Below are 20,717 nucleotides of genomic sequence, written 5' to 3'. Positions count from 1 at the left end.
TTGTGTGAGTGCTGCAGTAAAGGAGCTGTCCGGCAGGTATGTTTCTAGCTGATGGAAACCTCGAGTTGTTAATGGCTTTTCTGGGGCAAGGCAATAAGGGCAGAGTTGGCCCCTGCTCTGGCAGAATAACAAACGAGAGAGAAGGTTACTGAGCCACATGCTTTGCCCCAAAATAGCCATGGATGGAGGGACTGTACTTACCAGATAGACGTCTTGACTCCTTCCCACTGGTGAAGATGAGTAAAGACAGTTTCTTTGTATATGTCACAGCTAGAGTTGTCTCACTGTATATAGAGCAGCAAATTCATCATTTGAGGTCCTGTGTGTAGCTCTGTTGAGAAGAACAAGCATTTATTAGCCTCAATAAGGTAGAGAACTGTCATTACAGAAAAACAGTCACTCAGGGTGGGCCCTGGCTAAAATACTGAGAAGTGTGTCATTCACACAAACGTATGGACCCAGACTTGTGAAGTTCAAGTACTGTTTACTTGGGATTAGCTCAAGTTTGGGTAAGAAGCTGTGGAATTTGGATGTGGTTGTTGATAGCGCTGTTTGTGGTGAGAGAAACCAGGCCAACTCTTGTGAGGAGGGAAGGGGGCAGGGCAGGGACGTGGGCTGAGAGGCCACCCACCAAGAATCTACATCTTACTCTCGATGATAATTCTGAAACTCAGTCTAGGCATTTTGAAGCTGGAGGGTGACATTGGAGAGGAAGAAGAAAGAAATATCTGTCTCTTCTAGTTTAAAGATAGGTATTGTCTGTCTTGGGCTTCCCTGGTAGCTCAGTGGTAAAGAATACGCCTGCCAATGAGGAGACACAGATTTGATACCTGGGTCAAGAAGATTCTCTGAAGGAAGAAACAGCAACCCACTCCAATATTCTTGCCTGGGGAATCCCATGGACAGGGGAGCCTGGTGGGCTGCAGTCTATGGCATCACAAAAATGTTGGACATGACTTAGCAACTTAACAACAACATTGGCTCTCTCAGGTAAAACACTTGTGAATGTGGTGCCACCATACAAAGTTGTAAACATTACCAGAGGCTGTGTTTTGCCAGGAAAATCAGTAATCTCTGAGCTTTCTTTTTCTATGGTTCAGTTCAGTTCAGTTCAGTCGCTCAGTCATCTCCGACTCTTTGTGACCCCATGAATCGCAGCACGCCAGGCCTCCCTGTCCATCACCATCTCCCAGAGTTCACTCAAACTCATGTCCATCGAGTTGGTGATGCCATCCAGCCATCTCATCCTCATTGTTACATATCATTTTCTAAGAGAAAAAAAACAGAATCCATCTCTGGACAGTCACTCTGATTGTGTTAAAGACCAATTGCTCCCCATACCTGTGTCCCATAGTTGAGGGGAAGGTGTTGGGAGAACATACAGACCCTTGACTTTAGAGAAAACAAACACCTGTTTGCATAAAGCAGGCGTATTCTGGAGTGAGAGAATCTGAAACCTTGATCCAAGCCCCGGTCCTCTTGCTCATTAACCAGAGCGCCGTGGGCAAATCACTTAAGGCTGTCTAAGATTCGGTTGTCTCATCCAATGAAAGGGGAGCTAATTGGAATAGAATACATTCCAGGAGAACAGAAAGTTTCTCTGCTTAGTGTAATCTTGTATACCTAGGGCCTAGAATAGTGCCCAGAACACAGTAGGCTCTCAAAAGTCCCATTTGTGGATTAAATTACCTCCATTATGCAATCCCCTAGGTTTATTATAAGAAAAGGCATTTAAAAAAACAATGTGTTCCAATGTTTTATGAATTATAAGATGCTAATTAAAAAAAAAGAAATGTATGGTTTCTTTCCGTTGTCATGGAGAGATGTGAGTAGCTGTAACAATGCGGCAAACCTGCAAATGAGGTGAATATATGTTTTCTAGAAGGTGCAATTTCATTTTCAAGGTACTAGAAACCCAGCGATCCTTTAATAAAGTTAATTTATTAAGAATTTTGAGGTCATAAAATGTTAATGCCCTTTTCTAGATTTTCACACTTCACCCTGGAGACAATTGCATCTCCCAAACCTTCCTTTAAAGCAAGCGGTATTGTAGCGAGGGTGGTGGGGGCAGAGGAGGAAGGACAGAGAGACTGTGTTGTCTTTCAGCTATTTAATAGCTCTGTAAGAACTGGGAATTTTCACTATTCTTTATGAATTTCTCTCTGTTCAAAACTCCTTTTCATCTTTTTTTTCTCCTCTAGAAATTAAAAAGTAGTATTTTCATATCCCCTTAAATCAATGTCCTCATTGTGAGATATGACACTTGGTGGTTGATCATTGTATCAGTTTTTTTATTGTGTAATAAATTACCCTACAACTGAGCAACTGAAAACAACAATAAATATTTGCTATTCATCACATTTTCTATGGGGCAGGAATCTAGAGAGGATTAGCGGGCAGTTTTGGTTTAGGGTCTTTTGTGAAGTTGCAGTCAAGATGTCAGGTAGGATTGCAGATATGTGAAAGCTTGGTCTAGAGGATCTGCCTCCATGAGTCACTCAGAAGGCTAGAAAGTTCGTGCTGGTTGTTGGGAGGGAGACCACAGTTCTTTATACATGGACCTCGCCTCCGGACTGCTTGAGTGTCCTTACAACATGACAGCTGAGTTCCCCAAGAGCAATCAATACAAGAGAAAGGGAGGCAGAAAGCTCAATGTATGTGTAATTAAGATTCAGAGGTCATACACTGTCAGCCTGTCAAGTATTCTATTGGGTATAGAGGCCAAGCATGATTTAATATGGGAGGAGACTGCAAGGCTACGAGTACTAGGAGCCAGGAATCCTTGGGTGCAGTCTTGGAGGCTGGCTACCATATGTACCATCTTTAAAACATGGGAAAATTAAGTGAATGAAGGACAGGCATAGTAGATAAAGTATAAATATGGGATTGACATGAAGCAAGTAAGCTGATAATCTTTGTGTATAATGTTGTGATCTGCTGCAAAAAAGACATAGCATCTTAGTTTTATGAAAAATAAGCCTACAGATAGACCTTAGTAATATTCTAAGATATTGTTTTTAGGGTTTTTTGAATTTTACACATTGACTTTATTATTATTAGTGACTTAATTAGGGGATCAGTAAACAAAGGTACGCATGAATGGAAAGGTGCAAAGTTTGAACCAATGCATATCTGAGGTGTGTGTGAATAAATGATTTGGTTAAACCCTGTAACTCTGAGGTCAGACCTAGTTAATGCCTGTACAACAGAAGTTAATGCTCAGGATTTTGTTCTCAGGCTATTAATATTCATAGGTCTGGATGGTATTGCTACTGCTAAGTCACTTCAATCGTGTCAGACTCTGTGCTACCCCATAGACGGCAGCCCACCAGGCTCCCCCGTCCCTGGGATTCTCCAGGCAAGAACACTGGAGTGGGTTGCCATTTCCTTCTCCAATGCATGAAAGTGAAAAGTGAAAGTGAAGTCGCTCAGTCATGTCCGACTCTTCGCGACCCCATGGACTGCAGCCTACCAGGCTCCTCCGTCCATGGGATTTTCTAGGCAAGAGTACTGGAGTGGAGTGCCATTGCCTTCTCCGGATGGTATTACTATAAGTGAATTAATATAAGTGAATTAATGAATGAGTAAGTATATCTATATAGAAGACAAGGAAAGCCATATGTGGTCCAGTTATGAGTGTTTAATATATTTTTGCTATTAATACATTTCTAAAGTGCTCAATTCTAATATAAATCTATTTGGATAAATAGCATACAGAGATAAATACCTGGAAATCAATGTTCTGCATTATTTGAGAAGTGCTGACTGCTTATTGAAAATAAGACATGATCTAATTGGTTATGTCTGAGAGTAATGATGGAGAAGGCAATGGCAACCCACTCCAGTACTCTTGCCTTGAAAATCCCATGGATGGAGGAGCCTGGTAGGCTACAGTCCAGGGGGTCACGAAGAGTCGGACACGACTGAATAACTTCACTTTCTTTCACTTAAAATGACTGAATGTAGGATTTAACCTCTCTTTCCTTGTGTTTGCCCACTTAGGGCCTTAGGACACAGTTCTGATGCAGAAAGGGTTAAAGACTCTGGTTAGATGGGGCCCAGCACCCACAGCAGCAGGAGAACTCCAACCAGGAGACAGAAGACTGGGTTCCAAGGCCGTAGTCTTCACTAGTTAGCTCTGCAACCAAACAAGTCACTACATATTCCTGGGACTCAGTTTCTCATCTGGAAAGTAAGAGTGTTAAGGCAGATGTTCCCTAAAGAAGCTCTTACATTGCGCGGCTCCGTGGTGCATCTGGTCAGAAAGCATTTATCAAGTGCTGGCCATATCCCCAGGATGCTATTAGGTGGAGAGGTGGGAAGGGGCGTGTGCATCCTTCCTTGGAGGATCACAAAGCACTCTCTAACGCCACCTGGGAGAATGTCTATCTGACTAGATTTGGCCACCCAAAGCAAAGGGGAAGCAAACTACAAGGAAAGTCAGTGGGAGCATTTGGTCAGGAAGAAGTGAGTCTTGATCTGGGCCTTGAGGAGGGTATGAGATTTGACTTGAGAATCACGTGCACAGGTCACCCAGATGAGGAGTGGCCTGGGGAGGTGGGTGGCAGGTGAGCAGGGCAGAGAGCCCTGGGCTGGGAGTCAGGGATTCAGGGCTACACCCCACTGCTACAGCTAAACGGCAGTGCATCCTCGGGTGTCACCTCATGCTTCTGGTCCCTGCTTCTGCTATGCCACTCACTGGGAGGAAGTACAGATGAATGGCGGGCAGCAGGCTGTAGAGTCAGAGGGGCCCTGGAAGAGCGTCAGAGATCCAGATTGCTGCACTCTGCAGTACCGTGTCCTTGAATATGTTCTTTAATCTCCCTGGGCCTCAGTTTTCTCATCTGCACGTCATACCACGCTCATCAAGGATTACTGTGAGGACAGAGTGAGAGGATCAGTTAGCACAGTGCGAGAGCTCATTAGCTGATGGGGGTGGTGGTCATATCATCAAAGCTCTTCTGTGAGTGAAGTGAAATTGAGGGTGTTTTTTTTTTAACTTTGTATTTTAACTTTGTATTTTTTGGAGTATAGCCGATTAACAATGTTGTGATAGTTTCAGGTAGACAGCAGAGGGACTCATACATATTCACATACCCATTCTCCCCCAGACTGCCCTCCCATTCAGCCTGCCACATAATATTGAGCAGAGTTACCTGCGCTATATATAGTGGGATCTTGTTGGTTATCCATTTTAAATGTAGAAGTGAATAAGGAAGCAATTTGATAAGACTGGGCATTTTTAGAACCTAGTGGAATAGGGGACTTCCCTGGTGGTCCAGTGGTTAAGACTTCAGCTTCCATTGCAGGGGATGTGGGTTCAATCCCTGGTCAGGGAACTAAGAATCCACTTGCTTTGCAGCCAAAAAACCAAAAGCATAAGAGTATTATAACAAATTCAATAAATACTTTAAAATACTAAAAAGAAAATAATTTATTAAAAAAAAAAAACAACAACAAAACTTAGTGGACTATATATATTGGAATAATATTCAGCCATAAAAACGAAGGAAATCTTGCATTTGTGACAACATGGATGAGCCTTGAGTATGCTAAGTGGGATAAGACAGTCACAAAAAGCAAATACTGCGTGATTCCACCCAGATGAGGCATTTCAAGTAATTAAACTGATAGAAACAGAAAATAAAATAGTGGTTGCCAGGGGCTGGGGAAAGGAGAAATGGAGAGTTGTTCGGTGGGTGGGTACCGAGTTTCAGTTTTGTAAGATGAAAACATCCCAGAGATCTAATCCACAGCAATGTGAATATACTTAATATTACCCAACTGTAAACTTGTTAAAAATTTGGTGGAGTGAATAAAAGATGCATATTCTTCCATTTTTATTTAATAGGTATTTAAATAAACACAACATCGAAAGCATTGTGCCAGGTGCCAGAGGTAAGAGCAGGGATACAAAGATAACCAAGAGGAGGTCCCTGCTTTCAGGGAAGAAAATAACTGACAGTTTTGAGGCCTCAATTCCAGTCTGAGATGAGCCACAGCTGGGGCATGACCTTGGGCAAGTTACTTACTTCTTCCAATCGTGAGCTTGCTATAGATGTGAAATAGGAACGATTTATGTCTGTCTCACAGACTCCATAGGAATGAAGTGACAGTGTATTTAGAACAGTGGGCACAGGCTCAATAAATGCTCTTATGATCGATTCCTCTCTTAGAGGGGCTTACACTCTTGTGGGAGAGGTCAAAGAAATGCCTGCACACAACAGAAGTCACAAAGGTGGTAAGAAAAGCGAAGGGACAGGCAAGGTGTTCAGGGAAGGCCACGGATGGCCTCATCCCACCCTATGAACACCTCCTGGTTTGATGATAGGGATGCAGACTAGATGGAGGGGCCGCTGTCATGGATTGTATGTCTGTGTCCCTCACAGCTTTATATGTTAAAGCCTGAACCCCCAACATGATGGTGTTGGGAGCTGAGGCCTTTGGAGGTATTGATATTAGATTTAGATGAGGTCATAAGAGTGGGGTCCTTGTGATGGGATTATAAGAGACCAGAAAGTTAGTTCTGTCCTCTCTGCTGTGTGAGGACACAGTAAGAAGACGGCTGTCTGCAAGCCAGGAAGAGGGTTCTCACCAGGAACTGAATCTGCTTGCATTTTGAACTTCTGCTTCCCAGCTTCCAAAACTGTGAGAAATAACTGTCGTTGGAGCCCCCCAGTTTATAGTATCTTGGTGTGGCAGTCCCAGCAGACTAATATACCCACTTAGGAATCTCATGGCAGTGACTTAATAATGGTAGACTCTCCTCCTTGATCTGGAACTGGGAGAGGCAGGAACAGCTGGAGAAAAGCCTGAGACCCCAAGCAGGTGTGAAGTTTTCTAGCAGAGGTGGTGGGGGCGGCCGCCGAGAGCTTGGAGTCTAGGAGAAGGTGGACACAGGTTTGCCGTGAGTGGTGGTAGAACCTATTCTTTTAACATCTGTCTTATGGCACAGCCATGTCCTAAAGGGTCTGGTGGCTTCTCCGGGGTCCTCCCTAAGGGTGACATATCCAGATCCCTGCTGAGCACCGGTGGGTCTGCATCGTCAAAGTTCCTCAGTGAATGCTTGGCTTAAGGCTTGAGAGAACAGTGCCTTACTTATGCCTTACTTTTGTTCACTCTGTCACCCCTTCATCTCCCTGTTCTTTTATACAACTAACCTTTATTGATACTCAGTATGGAAGAGACGGGCTTCCCCAGTGGCTCAGAAGTAAAGAATCTACCTGCAATGCAGGAGCCACAGGAGATGCAGGTTTGATCCCTGGGTTGGGAAGATCCTCTGGAGAAGGGCATGGCAACCCACTACAGTATTCTTCCCTGGAGAATCCCATGGTCAGAGGAGCCTGGTGGGCTACAGTCCATAGTCCTTGGTATGAGGTGTCTCTTCTTTGAGGCTATTTGCTTATTAAATGGTGACAGTACTTTTGATTAGTGGCTGGCTGTGTGCAGCGCTGGGTGACTGTGAGGAGTGCCCCAGGGCCAAGGCTGTGCAGACTCGACCCTGTTTTCGGGTCCCTGTGCGTGAAAGAGAGGAGCCTTGCCTGCCCCACAGTGCCTGGGACCCCATTCTGCTCCAGCGTCATTTCGTCCAGGACCAAGACCGGGACTGAATCAGGGAGGTCACTCCACGTTTCTTTCCTCCCCTGGCATTCTCCCCACTGCGCCTGTCCTCTCTCTCTCCAACAGAAAAGGAGAGCAGAAATCCCACTTCCAGGCTCCTCTTAAAGGTCGTCCGACTACTTCAGTGAACGATCTAGGGGGAGAAAACATTAAAGAGAGTCAATAAAGCAAGAGCTTCAGGAATGAACATCTATGAATACTGTCCATATGGCTGAATTTGATAAATCCTACTGGGCCTGTTGGCATGAGTGGGAGCTTTGCCCGGACAAAGCCGTTGGCCCAGGAAATTGCAGTGCTGTGTGGCACCGAGTTTTAAAGGATACTTGCTTTTATTTACCCCCTTTCTTCCCTGCCTTTATGAGGTGAGCTTCTCCGGGCACAGATAACGCAGCCTTGGAAAGAGGAGCACGCCCACGCCTGTCGAGGGAGGGGGCAGGCGAGCACAGAAATGCTTAGGGAAGGGCTAGAGAGAGAGGAAGAAATTTTTAAAATGAATTTAAAAGCTGTCCTAAAGAAGGTGGGAAAGAAAGAAGATAGGAAGACGGTTCTCTAAACGCTTTTCCTGTGTCCCCTTTTATGTGTGTTTATCCATCCCCATTCTTCTAAAGCCAAAGGCCTCTGTCACACTGTGTGTGTAAGCATTTTAAGTCACTTCAGTCGTGTCTATCTCTTTGCGACCCCGTGGACTGTAGCCCACCAGGCTCCTCTGTCCATGGAATTCTCCAGGCAAGAATACTGGAGTGGCTGCCAGGCCCTCCTCCAGGGGATCCTCCTGACCCAGGAATCGAGTGGCGTCTCTCATGTCTCCTGCGTTGACAGGTGGGGTCTTCACCACCGAGCCACCCAGGAAGCCCTCTGTTACTCTTGATTTCACACCAAAGGGCTAACTGAGCTCCTCCCCCACAGGGCCCGTGCCTGTGGGGTGCCAGACAGAGACTGTACTACCTAGGGAAGCAGAGAATGAAAGCCCCTTTGCTCTCACAGAGTCTACCCACTTCAGGGCACTTGCCCACACTGATGCAAGTGGAGTAGGGCATGCCTTGATCATCCTCTAGTTCTGTTTTTATTAAACATTCACTTTGGCTCAGCCCTGTTCTGTAGATTTGAGGACAGTCTCATTGGAAGATTTTTTTTTAATGGGCTTTATGCCACATGTGTAAAAATGTCTTTTGATTGGAGAGTTGCAGGAGGTATTGAGATCAATGCCATGTGGGAGGGTGGAGGAGCCATGTGGAGTGGCAATGGCTGAAGTGGATGGCAGGTCATGGGGTCTCGGTTGCTGAGTCCTTGACCTCAACTGGGAAATTGGGCACCATGCAAAGAATGCCACATCCGTATAGCACCCCGGGGAAACAACTAAGCCCCTGGGACCACAGCTGGTAGCAGCTGACGGCATCTGGCATTTTCTATGCAGATGAAGGGGACCTCTTGCAGTCAAGGTCACCTTGGATTGCATAATATGTGGCTTTGCAGTGGCTCAGCTGAATATCACATTGCTTCAGTCTCCCATTCTGAGCTGCGTCTGAGGATGCTGCTCAGCTGAGCACGACTCCAGAAATGTCAGAGTGAGCCCCACTCCCCTTGGTCTGTCTAGATATAGAGTAAAGGTGTTGTGCCCCCAAGGAACACTCTGTGTGGGGAGTCTACCACTGCTGCAATCTGCATGGAAATAGACTTAAATTTTCTCTTCTCCTCAGCTGTAATCCATCTGGAGAAAACCTCAGTTTCTTGGCACAGATAATTGGGAGAGGCTCATGGTAGGAATGGAGAAGGCAATGGCACCCCACTCCAGTACTCTTGCCTAGAAAATCCCATGGACTGAGGAGCCTGGTAGGCTGCAGTCCATGGGGTCGCTAGAGTCGGACACGACTGAGCGACTTCACTTTCACTTTCCACTTTCATGCATTGGAGAAGGAAATGGCAACCCACTCCAGTGTTCTTGCCTGGAGAATCCCGGGGACGGAGAGCCTGGTGGGCTGCCATCTATGGGATTGCACAGAGTCGGACACGACTGAAGCGACTTAGCAGCAGCAGCAGCATGGTAGGAAGGAACTCCTGGATCTGTCGTTCTGTTCCCATTGAGCTTCACTGGACATGTTGACCCCTCTCCCATACCCCAAGGCTTTGCCCCAAACCTCTCTGAGGTACCCTGGCCCATCTTCTTCCATAGAGGTATTGTTTAGTTGCTAAGTCATGTCTGACTCTTTGTGACCCTGATGGACTGTAGCCCACCAGGTTCCTCCGTCCATGGGATTCTCCAGGCAAGGATACTGCAGTGGGTTGCCATTCCCTTCTCCAGAGGATCTCCCCCCACCCAGGGACTGAACCCATGTCTCTTCCGTTAGCAGGCGGATTCTTTATCGCTGAGCCACCTAGGAACCCACACAGAGGTGCTCCGCTCTTTTAAAAGAACCATGAGCTGCACCTCACCCACTTGGCCAGAGGAAGTCAACGCTGCGGGGCAGCCACATGGACACTTGAAGGGCAGCTCCAGTGAATGGCTGGATCACAGGGTTTGGAATCACCAAACCCAAGTCCAAGGTCTCAACTCAGATGTTTACCAGCAGGCTGTGTGGTATTATTAGGGCATGTCATTTCTGAGTTTGTGAAAACAGAGATTCTAGCCTACACCTCTGAGGGGTTGATGTGACGAGACAGTGGCTGTGGACAAACTTTGTAGGCTACAAAGTGCTAAAGATGTTACCCTTTATTGCCATCCTCACCTGGGAAGGGTGTTCTAATGCCATCAAGCAGGACAGCAACCACACAGAGGCGGCACTGCCAGAACACAGTGGCTTCTGCCCCACCCATCAGGTTGTCACTGGCAATGGGATATGAGTACTTCCTTGGATGTGATGCCTCAATGTTACTATGCATCAGGATCACCTGGAGTTTAAACATACTGATTCCCGAGGCCCCAACCCTCTAATTAATCTCTTTGGTCGGGATCCATCTGTTTTTAGCTCCCCAACTATTCTGATGCAGGTTATCCATAAACCATACTTTAAGAAAAATTAGGAGAAGGCAATGGCACCCCACTCCAGTACTCTTGACTGGAAAATCCCATGGATGGAGGAGCCTGGTAGGCTGCAGTCCATGGCATCACTAAGAGTCGGATACGACTGAGCGACTTCACTTTCACTTAAGAAAAATTAGTGAGCACTGCTGGGACTAGGTGACCATGGGGTAGAAGGGGAACACAGGTGTGATGTCCATGTGCACCCTTGGGTGGGAGGCAGGGGTACTTCATTCTGAGTTAACCAGCAGCTCTTCTGGTTCTGCCTCCATGACGTCCCATCTGTCAATAAGAGCTTCCTCTGCGTGTTCCTGTTTCCTTCTGGTTGGGATGTTTGACTTCTTGTAGTCGTGGATAAGAAGCAACGCTGGGTCCGAGATTTCCGTTGTTAAGTTTTGAATCTATTTATAACTTCAGAAGGAAAGCTGAAGTGTATCCCAAACCAGAGCCTCAACCCTTGCCAAGTCAGTGCAAATTCTTAGCCACACACGGAGTGTTCGTCCCTGAGCATCTGGGAGGGAGGCCCTGGGGTATGGTGGTGGCAGTGGCTTAGTCACCCAGTCATCTCCAGGCCTTGTGACCCCACGGACTGTAGCCCGCCAGGCTCCTCTGTCCATGGGATTTCCCAGGCAAGACTACTGGAGTGGGTTCCCATTTCCTTCTCCAAGGGATCTTCCCGACCTAGGGATCAAACCTGGGTCTCTTTCTCGGTAGGCAGATTATTTACCCCTGAGCCAGTGGGGAAGTCTAATATAGTGGTGTCACAGACATAAGAGTGCCTTCTATTTCAGACACTGAAGAGCCCACTATTTGGTAACAACAGTTTCCTGGCTTGCCTTCAAGTCATTTTCCTTGGAGGCTGTACCTGTGAAACCACGTGACTTGGCTGGGACTCGAACCCACATGGCTGGGACTCGAACGTGGCCAAAACCCACAGTCTTCCAACTGATATCACACACCTAGTTTCACAACTTAATGAACCTCAGGTTCTTGAAGTCTCATTGCAGAGAAAATTCAGTGAGAGGCAACTGCTACTGCTAAGTTGCTTCAGTCGTGTCCGACTCTGTGCGATCCCATAGACGGCAGCCCACCAGGCTCCCCCGTCCCTGGGATTCTCCAGGCAAGAACACTAGAGTGGGTTGCCATTTCCTTCTCCAATGCATGAAAGTGAAAAGTGAAAGTGAAGTCGCTCAGTCGTGTCCGACTCTAGCGACCCCATGGACTGCAGCCTACCAGGCTCCTCCATCCATGGGATTTTCCAGGCAAGAGTACTGGAGTGGGGTGCCATTGCCTTCTTCGAGTGAGAGGCAAAGTGATAGGTAAAAAGTGGATTTATTTAGAAACACACACCACAGACAGAGTGTGGGCTGTCTCAGAAGGAGACACCAGCCTTGAAATGTGGTGTGGTTAGCTTTTATGAGCTGGGTTAATTTCATAGGCTACCTATTCTGGGAAAGTGAAGTGAAAGTCCCTCAGTCGTGTCCAACTCTCCAATTCCATGGAGAAGTCCGTGGAATTCTCCAGGCCAGAATAGTGGAGTGGGAACCTTTCCCTTCTGTAGGGGATCTTCCCAACCCAGGAATCGAACCCAGGTTTCCTACATTGCAGGCGGATTCCTTACCGGCTGAGCTACCAGGGAAGGGGCAGAGATTTCCAGGAATTGGGCCAGCACCCACTTTTGGTCTTTGATGGTCAGCCTTGGAAATGTCATGGCTCCTGTGGGGGAGCACATGCCACATGTGCTCACTTAGCACACTGATGTGTTACAGTGAACATCTACTGAGGCTCTAAGCCCAGCTGAAGTCGATTTGTCCGCCATCTTGGACCCATGTGGTTCTAATCAGTTTACTCGTGTCCTCGGGCTGTGTCCTTCTTTCAAATGTTCTGCCCTGCCCCCTTCCCTCCTGTTTCACCTGGAGACGTAGAGAAGGGATTGAGACCATTTCCCGCGCTGGCCTTGTCCAACAGGGTCTTTTGTGAGCTTAGTTTACTCTTCATCTCAAGCACTAACCAAGGCCCTTTTGTGAGAAGTTGTCTTGGGAGCCTTTACTGAAGAGAATGTGTGTATGATGGAATCCATGGTATGAGGTCATTCCTGAGCATCTGAAACCTAAGGAAAACATATTTCTGGAAATTCCAAAGTTCTGTCAGGTGGAAGGTCCCAAAGCTTTCCTTGTTGGAGCTCCTGACAGAGCCAGTACAAGATCAGTTCAGTTCAGTTCAGTCGCTCAGTCATGTCCGACTTTTTGCGACCCAATGAATTGCAGCATGCCAGGCCTCCCTGTCCATCACTAACTTCCAGAGTTCACCCAAACCCACGTCCATTGAGTTGGTGATGCCATCCAGCCATCTCATCCTCTGTCGTCCCCTTCTCCTCCTGCCCCCAATCCCTCCCAGCATTGGAGTCTTTTCCAATGAATCAACTCTTCGCATGAGGTGGCCAAAGTACAAGATAAGTGACCTCAAATCCTTTAGCAAGAGCAGCTCCTCAGCAATTCCAGGTACACAGCACAGGAGATAAAAACATGTCATTTAATAAAGTCCTGCAGTAGCATCCATCTCACAGGTCCCTGGGGCTGCTTGTGTTCAGTACTGCTGCTGCTGCTGCTAAGTCACTTCAGTCGTGTCTGACTCTGTGTGACCCCATAGATGGCAGCCCACCAGGCTCCCTGGACTGCAGCCTACCAGGCTCCTCCGTCCATGGGATTTTCCAGGCAAGAGTACTGGAGTGGGGTGCCATTGCCTTCTCTGTGTGTTCAGTACTAGGACAAGGCTAAACAAGTGTGTAACAACAGAGCTCTCTTTTTACCCCCAATCAAATGAGATCAAAAAAGAATTCTTTTAAAAAGGGGAGCTGTATGTGTTCTTACACTTGTGCTGCCTCACAAATTTTTCCATCTTCATTTTCTAATATTTCTATGCAAACAATGGCTTGTATAATTGGACACGGCTATAAATGACATTATTAAATTGTTTCTGTTCAGAGCAGGAGGATACCAGAAATTTGAGTGCTTTCCTTCAGGATTGCAGTTCAAATCATACTTAATAGTTCATTAATAGTCATGTTTTACTCCTCTGCTATACAGTAGTTGTGCTGACGTTGACTGAAGTTTCTTTTTGCAGTTGTTACACTATGGAAAGACAACAGCTGGACTTTTGTTGATTTTCCTTTCCCCCTTTCTGATTATAAAAGTTACGCTATCTGTTTTTTTTTTTTTTTAAGTACAACAATGGACACCCCCCCCAACAACCCCATCACCTCAATGCAACTACAATTAATATTTTAGCTCATTTATACCAGTGATTCATCTATGCATAGATAAGGCCCCATGAGGTAACCCTAGTAAAAGAGCAGTTTAGGTGCTGTTATGCTGATGACATCTAAAATCTAAATTTTGCCTTTCTCCTGAAGACAGCTACCACCCTTAGTCCCACTTCTCTGTTTCCAGAGTCTTTCCCCAACTTCTGGTCTTATTTGGATGCCTTCTGTGAAGCATCTAGAAATCACAATAAAGTGTTTGATGGGTGGGTCATTAACTCACCTAGTCTTCAGCCCTGTTGTAAATGTTGAGTAAATTAGACTGGTACTTGGCCTTCTGAGCCTCTGTTGTTATCTCTTTTCAGATAATTACTATTCATATACTTCTCACAAATTCCCTTAGGCCAGGGAATAGCTTCGTTTCTTGCCATCTCTAAGGTGTGATTCTCCTGCCTGGGCGGCCTGCCTCGTTCAAGGCTATTCATTTCATCTTATTCTGAGGCCAGCTGCTGAGCCTGCACCTAGGGGACAGGCTGTGCCTCTCAGACTGTGTGCTGACCCTTGTGAATTTTATCTCAGGGATTTTTTCCAGTGAAGAGAAGCCATCTCACTGCCTGTCTCTACCTTCATCTTCCTCTGGACCCAGGCCGCATCTCCATCCTTGCTCAAACCGAACTCTCTGGCTTGTTCCTTGGATGAGATTCACTCACTCGTAGTTGTTCTGTCACTCAGTCTTGTCCGACTCTTTGCGACCACATGGACTGCAGCACACCAGGCTTCCCCATCCTTCACTCTCTCCCGGAGTTTGCCCAGACTTATGTCCATTGAGTCAGTGATGCTATCCAACCATCTCATCCTCTGTCACCGCCTTCTCCTCCTGCCTTCAATCTTTCCCAGCATCAGGGTCTTTTCCAGTGAGCTGGCTCTTGGCATCAGCAGGCCAAAGTATTAGAGCTTCAGCTTCAGCATCAGTCCTTCCAATGAATATTCACAGTAGTTTATACCAAAAAAGAAAAAAAAAAAAAAAAGACTAATCATTATATCCTGACAAATAAGGTACTGCTTCTCTCTCACCCCGCCCCTTTGAGTGGGTGCCTGTCTCTTTTTTTATTCCTGTTACTGGGTGAGTCTCTCCTGCTTGGCAGATGACTGGAAATGTTCTCCATCAGGTTGTTCTGACGAGGGGATGGTTCCCTGGATCTGACTCCAAGCATGTTTACTGGACAACATAGCTCCCTCCCTCAGGTAGGAGGTGGGTTGCGGTGTTATGTTGGTCATAAAGGAGGAAATTGAGAGGCACACCCTCCCAAAGAACACAGTGAAGACATGTCTGCGTTCACGCCTTGCCTTGTACATTCTTTACACAGCAATTCAGGGAGCTGGAGGAAGGGGGAGGAGCTGAAGGAAGTTACAGTCTGCAGGAATAGCTTCTGCTGGAGGAGGGTGGGTGCCTTCAGAGCCTAGAATCATACTGGATCTTCTGAGCACAAACCTGCCCTCACCAGTGCCAGGGTAAGGCAATCATGACTTGGAAGCATATAGAATTTTAGAATTATAAGGAATGTAAGAGTTCTCCAATCCATTCTTACATTTTCCTGGGGGAGAAGAAATGTCACGGAGGGAAATGAGCTGCCCACACATGTGCCTGACTGATGTGGCCTGCAGCCCAGTCCTGTCCCTGGGCTGACTCAGGCCCCAAAGGTCAGACCAGTCTCTAGCCACTGAACATAGTCGTCACCTACTTCCAGAAGGACTTGCCATATCCCTGTACATGGAAAGTCAATTTTGAAACAATAAAGGACTGATACTGAAGCTCCAATACTTCTGCCACCTGATGCGAAGAGCTGACTCACTGGAAAAGCCCCTGATGCTGGGAAAGACTGGAGGAGGAGAAGAGAGTGACCGAGGATGAGATGGTTGGTTGGCATCACCCAGTCAATGGACGTGAGTTTGAGTAAAGTCTGGGAAATGGTGGAGGACAGGGAAGCCTGGCGTGCTGTAGTACATGGGGTTGCAAAGAATCAGACATGACCGAGCAACTGAAAAACAACAATGCAAATAAGAGGGGGTGGTGGTGGTGCTTTTTTCCTAAGCTAGTATGATGTAGTGGAGAGAACAAGGGCTTTGGAACCAGGCCAACCAGTGGTCAAATCCAAATTCCTCCACTTATTAGCTGGGTGATCTCAGTGTACTAAACCTCTTAGAACCTCACTTTTTATTACTCATGAAGGTAGTAACACCAGTCTTCAAGAATTCGTCAAAAGTATTAATGGAATAATATTCATGGTACAACTGTACCATACATCACCTTATTTTTAACATTCAAGAAATGATCGTTATTATTTGCTTGTGATTAGAGATGCATTTACTCTTCACTGATTTGTGTTTAGGAAGATGGCTTTCTCCAAATATTAAGTTTGTTATGTATATGAGAGAGGCAGGGGCTGGCAATAGAATTGTGGTTGAAAAGGCAAAATGACAGGAACAGCCAAATTGTATCATTATCTGTTCCCAAAACCTCTGATCGGGTGGTTTTCCAAATTCTGAAGATCCTAAATGCCAGTCCTTTAAAGAAATAATGTTAAAAGTATAGTGTTAAGAAACCCAAGGCTTTCACCATTTTTCAAATCTGTCTGAAAGTGCAGATCCTAAAAGCATAACAGATATTTAATGGAATCTGTCTTTTTGATGATAATTACAGCATTCTGAAGTAGGCTTTAAACACATCTGTATACACGAACTGCTGCTTCAAAATTACTTGCTTCAAGGGGGCATTCAGTCTCTCGTTCAACTTTCAAGTTAGATAACTACTGTTTAAATTGATGGCAGGTGTTTGATCTATAAATAAGAGTTTCGCTTTGCACTTTAGCGCTCTGTTTACCTGCTGCCGGGTGTTCACTCACATCCCACCAGGATCCTGGGGAGGCCGGAGGAGTCCGCAACAGGGATCTGCCCGAATGCGACAGCTGCAGAGCAGCCTTCACCTTCTACATTCTGAGAGGGGCTAGTTCTCCTAGTTCTCCTTTCAGAACAGGAGGCCCTGTTGAATTGGAAGATGCACCAGTCAGCCTGAAGGGAGATGAGAAAATATATTGGAAGGATAATGAACACTAGGGACTTTGGTCAGAATATCTGATAACCTCAGTAGCTACTAAAAAATCTTTCCTAGTCTTTTTTTTTTTTTCCAGTCTGCCTCAAGGTGGAAACCACATTTCCTCTGTCTCCCAGGCCACCTGGTTTTAGCAGCCAATCCATTTGTAGCACCCTGCTGCCAACATATTTCAGATTGCTACTAAGGACTCCTAGGGAAACTGGTCCTCTCTCCACAGCTCTCGGTTCACTTCTGTCATTCAAACTGCCACATTCTGACACAGACCAGGGGCTCATAGGCACCCTGATGGCTTTCCTCTTCCAGCCTCCTCAAACCTAAAACCGCTATTCAGGTCCATCTGTGTGCAACCCCTCAAGGCTCCTAAGACAGCAGGCCAGCAGGAGCACTGCTCGGAGCCAGCCCGCCCAGCCTGGAAGGAGGGGCTTGCGTGGAGACACAACTTTCAGTCGATGACGGGGAGGAGATGCTGGAGACTGGCCTCCTGACCACTCACGTTCACTTACCAGTTCCAGTCCTGTTTGGATGAGGACTTTGCACTTTTAGAAATGGAGTATGGAACATTTAGGGGAAACTTGGACTGGATGCTCCCACTAAGAGTACCACAGTGGCAGTGGTCATTGCATGGGGGAGGCGGGTCATTGGTCCTTGGCTCACTTGGGAAGCTCCGGAATGGGTTCTAGACCCATGGTTCTGTGTTCTGTGAACACAAGCCTCTCCCAGCTTGCTGGGCAAGAGGCCTCTGCTTAGGACCCAGCAAGGAGGCGGTGCTGGCTCATAAGAGCTGCTCTAGCTCTTGAGCTGGCTATCTGGCTTCAATGCACAGAGCATAAATCAAGGGAGGCAAAGCTTTCTTCTGCCCAGGCAGCAGGGAGAACAGAAACCCGCTGAAATTGGCTTCCGCTGGGGAAATGGACAGTGCCCACAGCAGCCTGCTTGCCTAGGTTCACCTCCGCTGAGACCAAAACCAGCTCTGGTGCCAAATTGGCTCCTAGGTCCCTGAGAGAGGGACAGGCAAATCCCACCCAAACCTCGTGCAGTACTGTATGTTGATGCAGGTTGGATACAGAGGGTTGGAGAAAAGTGCGGATAATTCTGAACATTTGCCTAGCAGATGAAATTGTAATCCAGCTACTGAAAGTGAAAGCAAAGTCGCTCAGTCCTGTCCGACTCTTTGCGACCCCGTGGACTGTAGCCCACCAGGCTCCTCCGTCCATAGGATTCTCCAGGCAAGAATACTGGAGTGGGTTGCCATTTCCTTCTCCAGGGGAATCTTCCCAACCCAGGGATCGAACCCAGGTCTTCCACATTGCAGGCAGATGCTTTAACGTCTAAGCCACCAGGGAAGCCCCCAGTCCAGCTACTAAATGATCTCTAATACCAAGGTGATGAACCGGGTAGCACTGAGCAGCAGCAGCCAGTACAGAGCGCTAAGGTTGGAGGCCTCATGAAAAATTGTATTTTGACTTTTTTTTTTGCTTTTTATTATTTTAAAAAATTTTATTGGAGTATAGTTGCTTTACAGTGTGTTAGTTTCTGCTATACAGCAACATGAATCAGCTATACATATATATACATCCCTGTTTTTTGGATTTCCTTCCCATTTAGGTCACCACAGAGCACTGAGTAGAATTCCCTATGCTATACAATAGGTTCTCCTTAGTTACCTATTTGATACATAGTTGTATATATGCCAGTCCCAATCTTCCAGGTATCTGCCCGTTTGTTCTCCAGCCTGACTTTAAAAAAACACAGCCACATTTGTTTTCATATAAAAAGTCCTGTGCTGACGGGGGGGGGGGGGGGAAATGACACCCCCAAAGAGGCTGAGGCATTCCACAGTCTAGATGGAAACACACACACGGCAAACACCTCAAGAACCTTGGGGCACCTAGGAGCCAACATGTGCTTGGCCTCCATTCACCCCCTGCACCAGCGCTCAGGAGGCCTGCTCTCTTCCCAGCTGGCTCTCTGATAAAGTGAAAGTGGTGAAGAGCTAAGCTTGTATCCTCTTGAATTCTTCAGATTTCCGTTTTTGCTGGAGACTTTCCTAATGGTGTTATTTTCTACCCTTTTTCCTTTAGAAATAATGTTTTTGAAACATCGTGGAAACAGGTGGGAGAGGAGCCGGTGTGCACATAAGTGCTTTGGGGTGGGGTCCACAGGCCTACAGGAGTGCCTAGCTCCTAGAAACAAAGAAACAAGTATGACATCTTTGGATCTGATTTTCGTAAAGAAACACCCCAGCGCAGAGCCTTTATCTGTTTAATGTACCAGAACTCAACTGCAGGAAACTGGTTTCTCTATTAGCATATTACCAAATGTGCAGTGCAGCTGCCTGGGAACGGCCAGTTTATTATTGCTGGGGGCCGTCCTGGGTTATGATCTGGAAGAATTTGAATCACCCTGTACTTTTTTTTTTTTTTTTCCTGCTCTCATTTTGATTTTGGCAGTGGAAGAAGAAGAGAATACTCCCAAGAGATTCAATTATTTCCTTTCAAAATTCTCTTGGAATCATAATGACTATTAGAAATTGAAGGCACCCATATCTCATGCTAGTCAGCCTAACTGGTAATTAAAGTGCAATTAAATTTTTCACGGTGTGGATTGTGACTATTTTTTTTTCAAGGAAATTACAAACTCTAAGCCCTTGAGAGTTACAGGATTAATCTATAGGCATTTAATAATTCAGCTTTGATCAGATGCAGTCATGGATGGGTCTCTGAAAAGGAAGGGGAATAGTAAAGTATTGTTTTGTTATTAATGGTGCATTTTAATTTTATTTGGTTTCTCAGAGGCCAAAAAATAAGTAACCAGTCCAGGAACGAAAGGCCATTTTCAAATTGGCTGTTACTGCCCTCACTAACATGTGCCAGTAATGACATCTCACTGCCAGCCTCGCTTCCCTCACATAGCTTTGCACAATTTAGGGTCCATTCCTGCCTTGTCACCAGTGGACAAGGAATTAACATTTGGCCAGAAGTTGGGAGACTTAATTGGCTGACCCTGTCTGGCCTTAGCCAAATGTTTTTTCCTCCTTTCATTCCCTTCATCGCTTTTTCTCTTTGTTGGTAGAAATGTCTTTGCATGGCAGAGCTGTGCTAATAAGTGATTTCTTGAATTTGGATCTGAGGTCAGTGTTCTCACACAGACCTGGTCAGCTCCCCAGTCTCTGACAGCCGGCCGGGCCCGAGGTGGAGCTGAACACACCAGGAGCAGAGCTCCCACCTGCCCGCAGCCCGGCCTCAACGCTAGGGGACGCTGGAGTGCTGGTTGGGAGGGGACTCAACGTGAGTGGCAGCTGGACCTCAACCTACTTGTGATTTGTAGGCAAGGCCCACCTTCGTGCCCTGACCTCAATCAGATTCATTTTTAATTTAGGGGAAGACATGGCTTTTTTAAAAAAAATATACATTTTGAAAATTCATCTTAAGAAATACTTATATCCTGTCCTAAATTGGCAGGATGTAAGTTTATGAGTAAATTAGTGCAGTGTAACATAGCAGCTAAGAGTTTAGATAGGAGTCAAATAAGGCTGTGCTGCAACTCCATTGCCTTGAGGTCTCTTACTTTAGATATGGGTTTCTTAGTGTATCTGAGCCTCACTTTTCCCATCTCTAAAGTGGGTGTATTGATAGAACCTGCCTCGTAGGATTGTAATAAGGATTAAAGGATATAAATCTTAGCAAATGCCTGGCACAAAATAAGTACTC

General features: G+C 46.2%; 1 protein-coding gene across 22 annotated transcripts in view; it reads left to right on the top strand.

The window, feature by feature from the left end:
* The window catches only part of SMYD3 (SET and MYND domain containing 3), a 745,976-nt gene that overhangs the window by 670,544 nt on the left and 54,715 nt on the right, over nucleotides 1–20,717 (top strand). Inside the window, exon 11 of one of the 22 annotated variants that reach the window (XM_086344966.1) lies at nucleotides 19,089–19,602. The exons of 20 other annotated variants lie outside the window; for them this stretch is intronic. In XM_086344966.1, coding sequence (XP_086201092.1) covers nucleotides 19,089–19,146 — 58 coding nt within the window. In that variant the 3' untranslated portion in view covers nucleotides 19,147–19,602. Of the gene's footprint in view, nucleotides 1–16,764; nucleotides 17,959–19,088; nucleotides 19,603–20,717 lie in introns of those variants that run through there. One more of the 22 variants, XM_086344963.1, reaches the window with a different exon arrangement.

Source organism: Bos grunniens, chromosome 16, assembly GCF_055505025.1.
Source record: "Bos grunniens cultivar Pamir isolate PY7600 chromosome 16, Bosgru_T2T1.0, whole genome shotgun sequence".
Lineage (NCBI taxonomy): Eukaryota > Metazoa > Chordata > Mammalia > Artiodactyla > Bovidae > Bos > Bos grunniens.
This window is presented reverse-complemented; position numbering and strand designations above follow the sequence as displayed.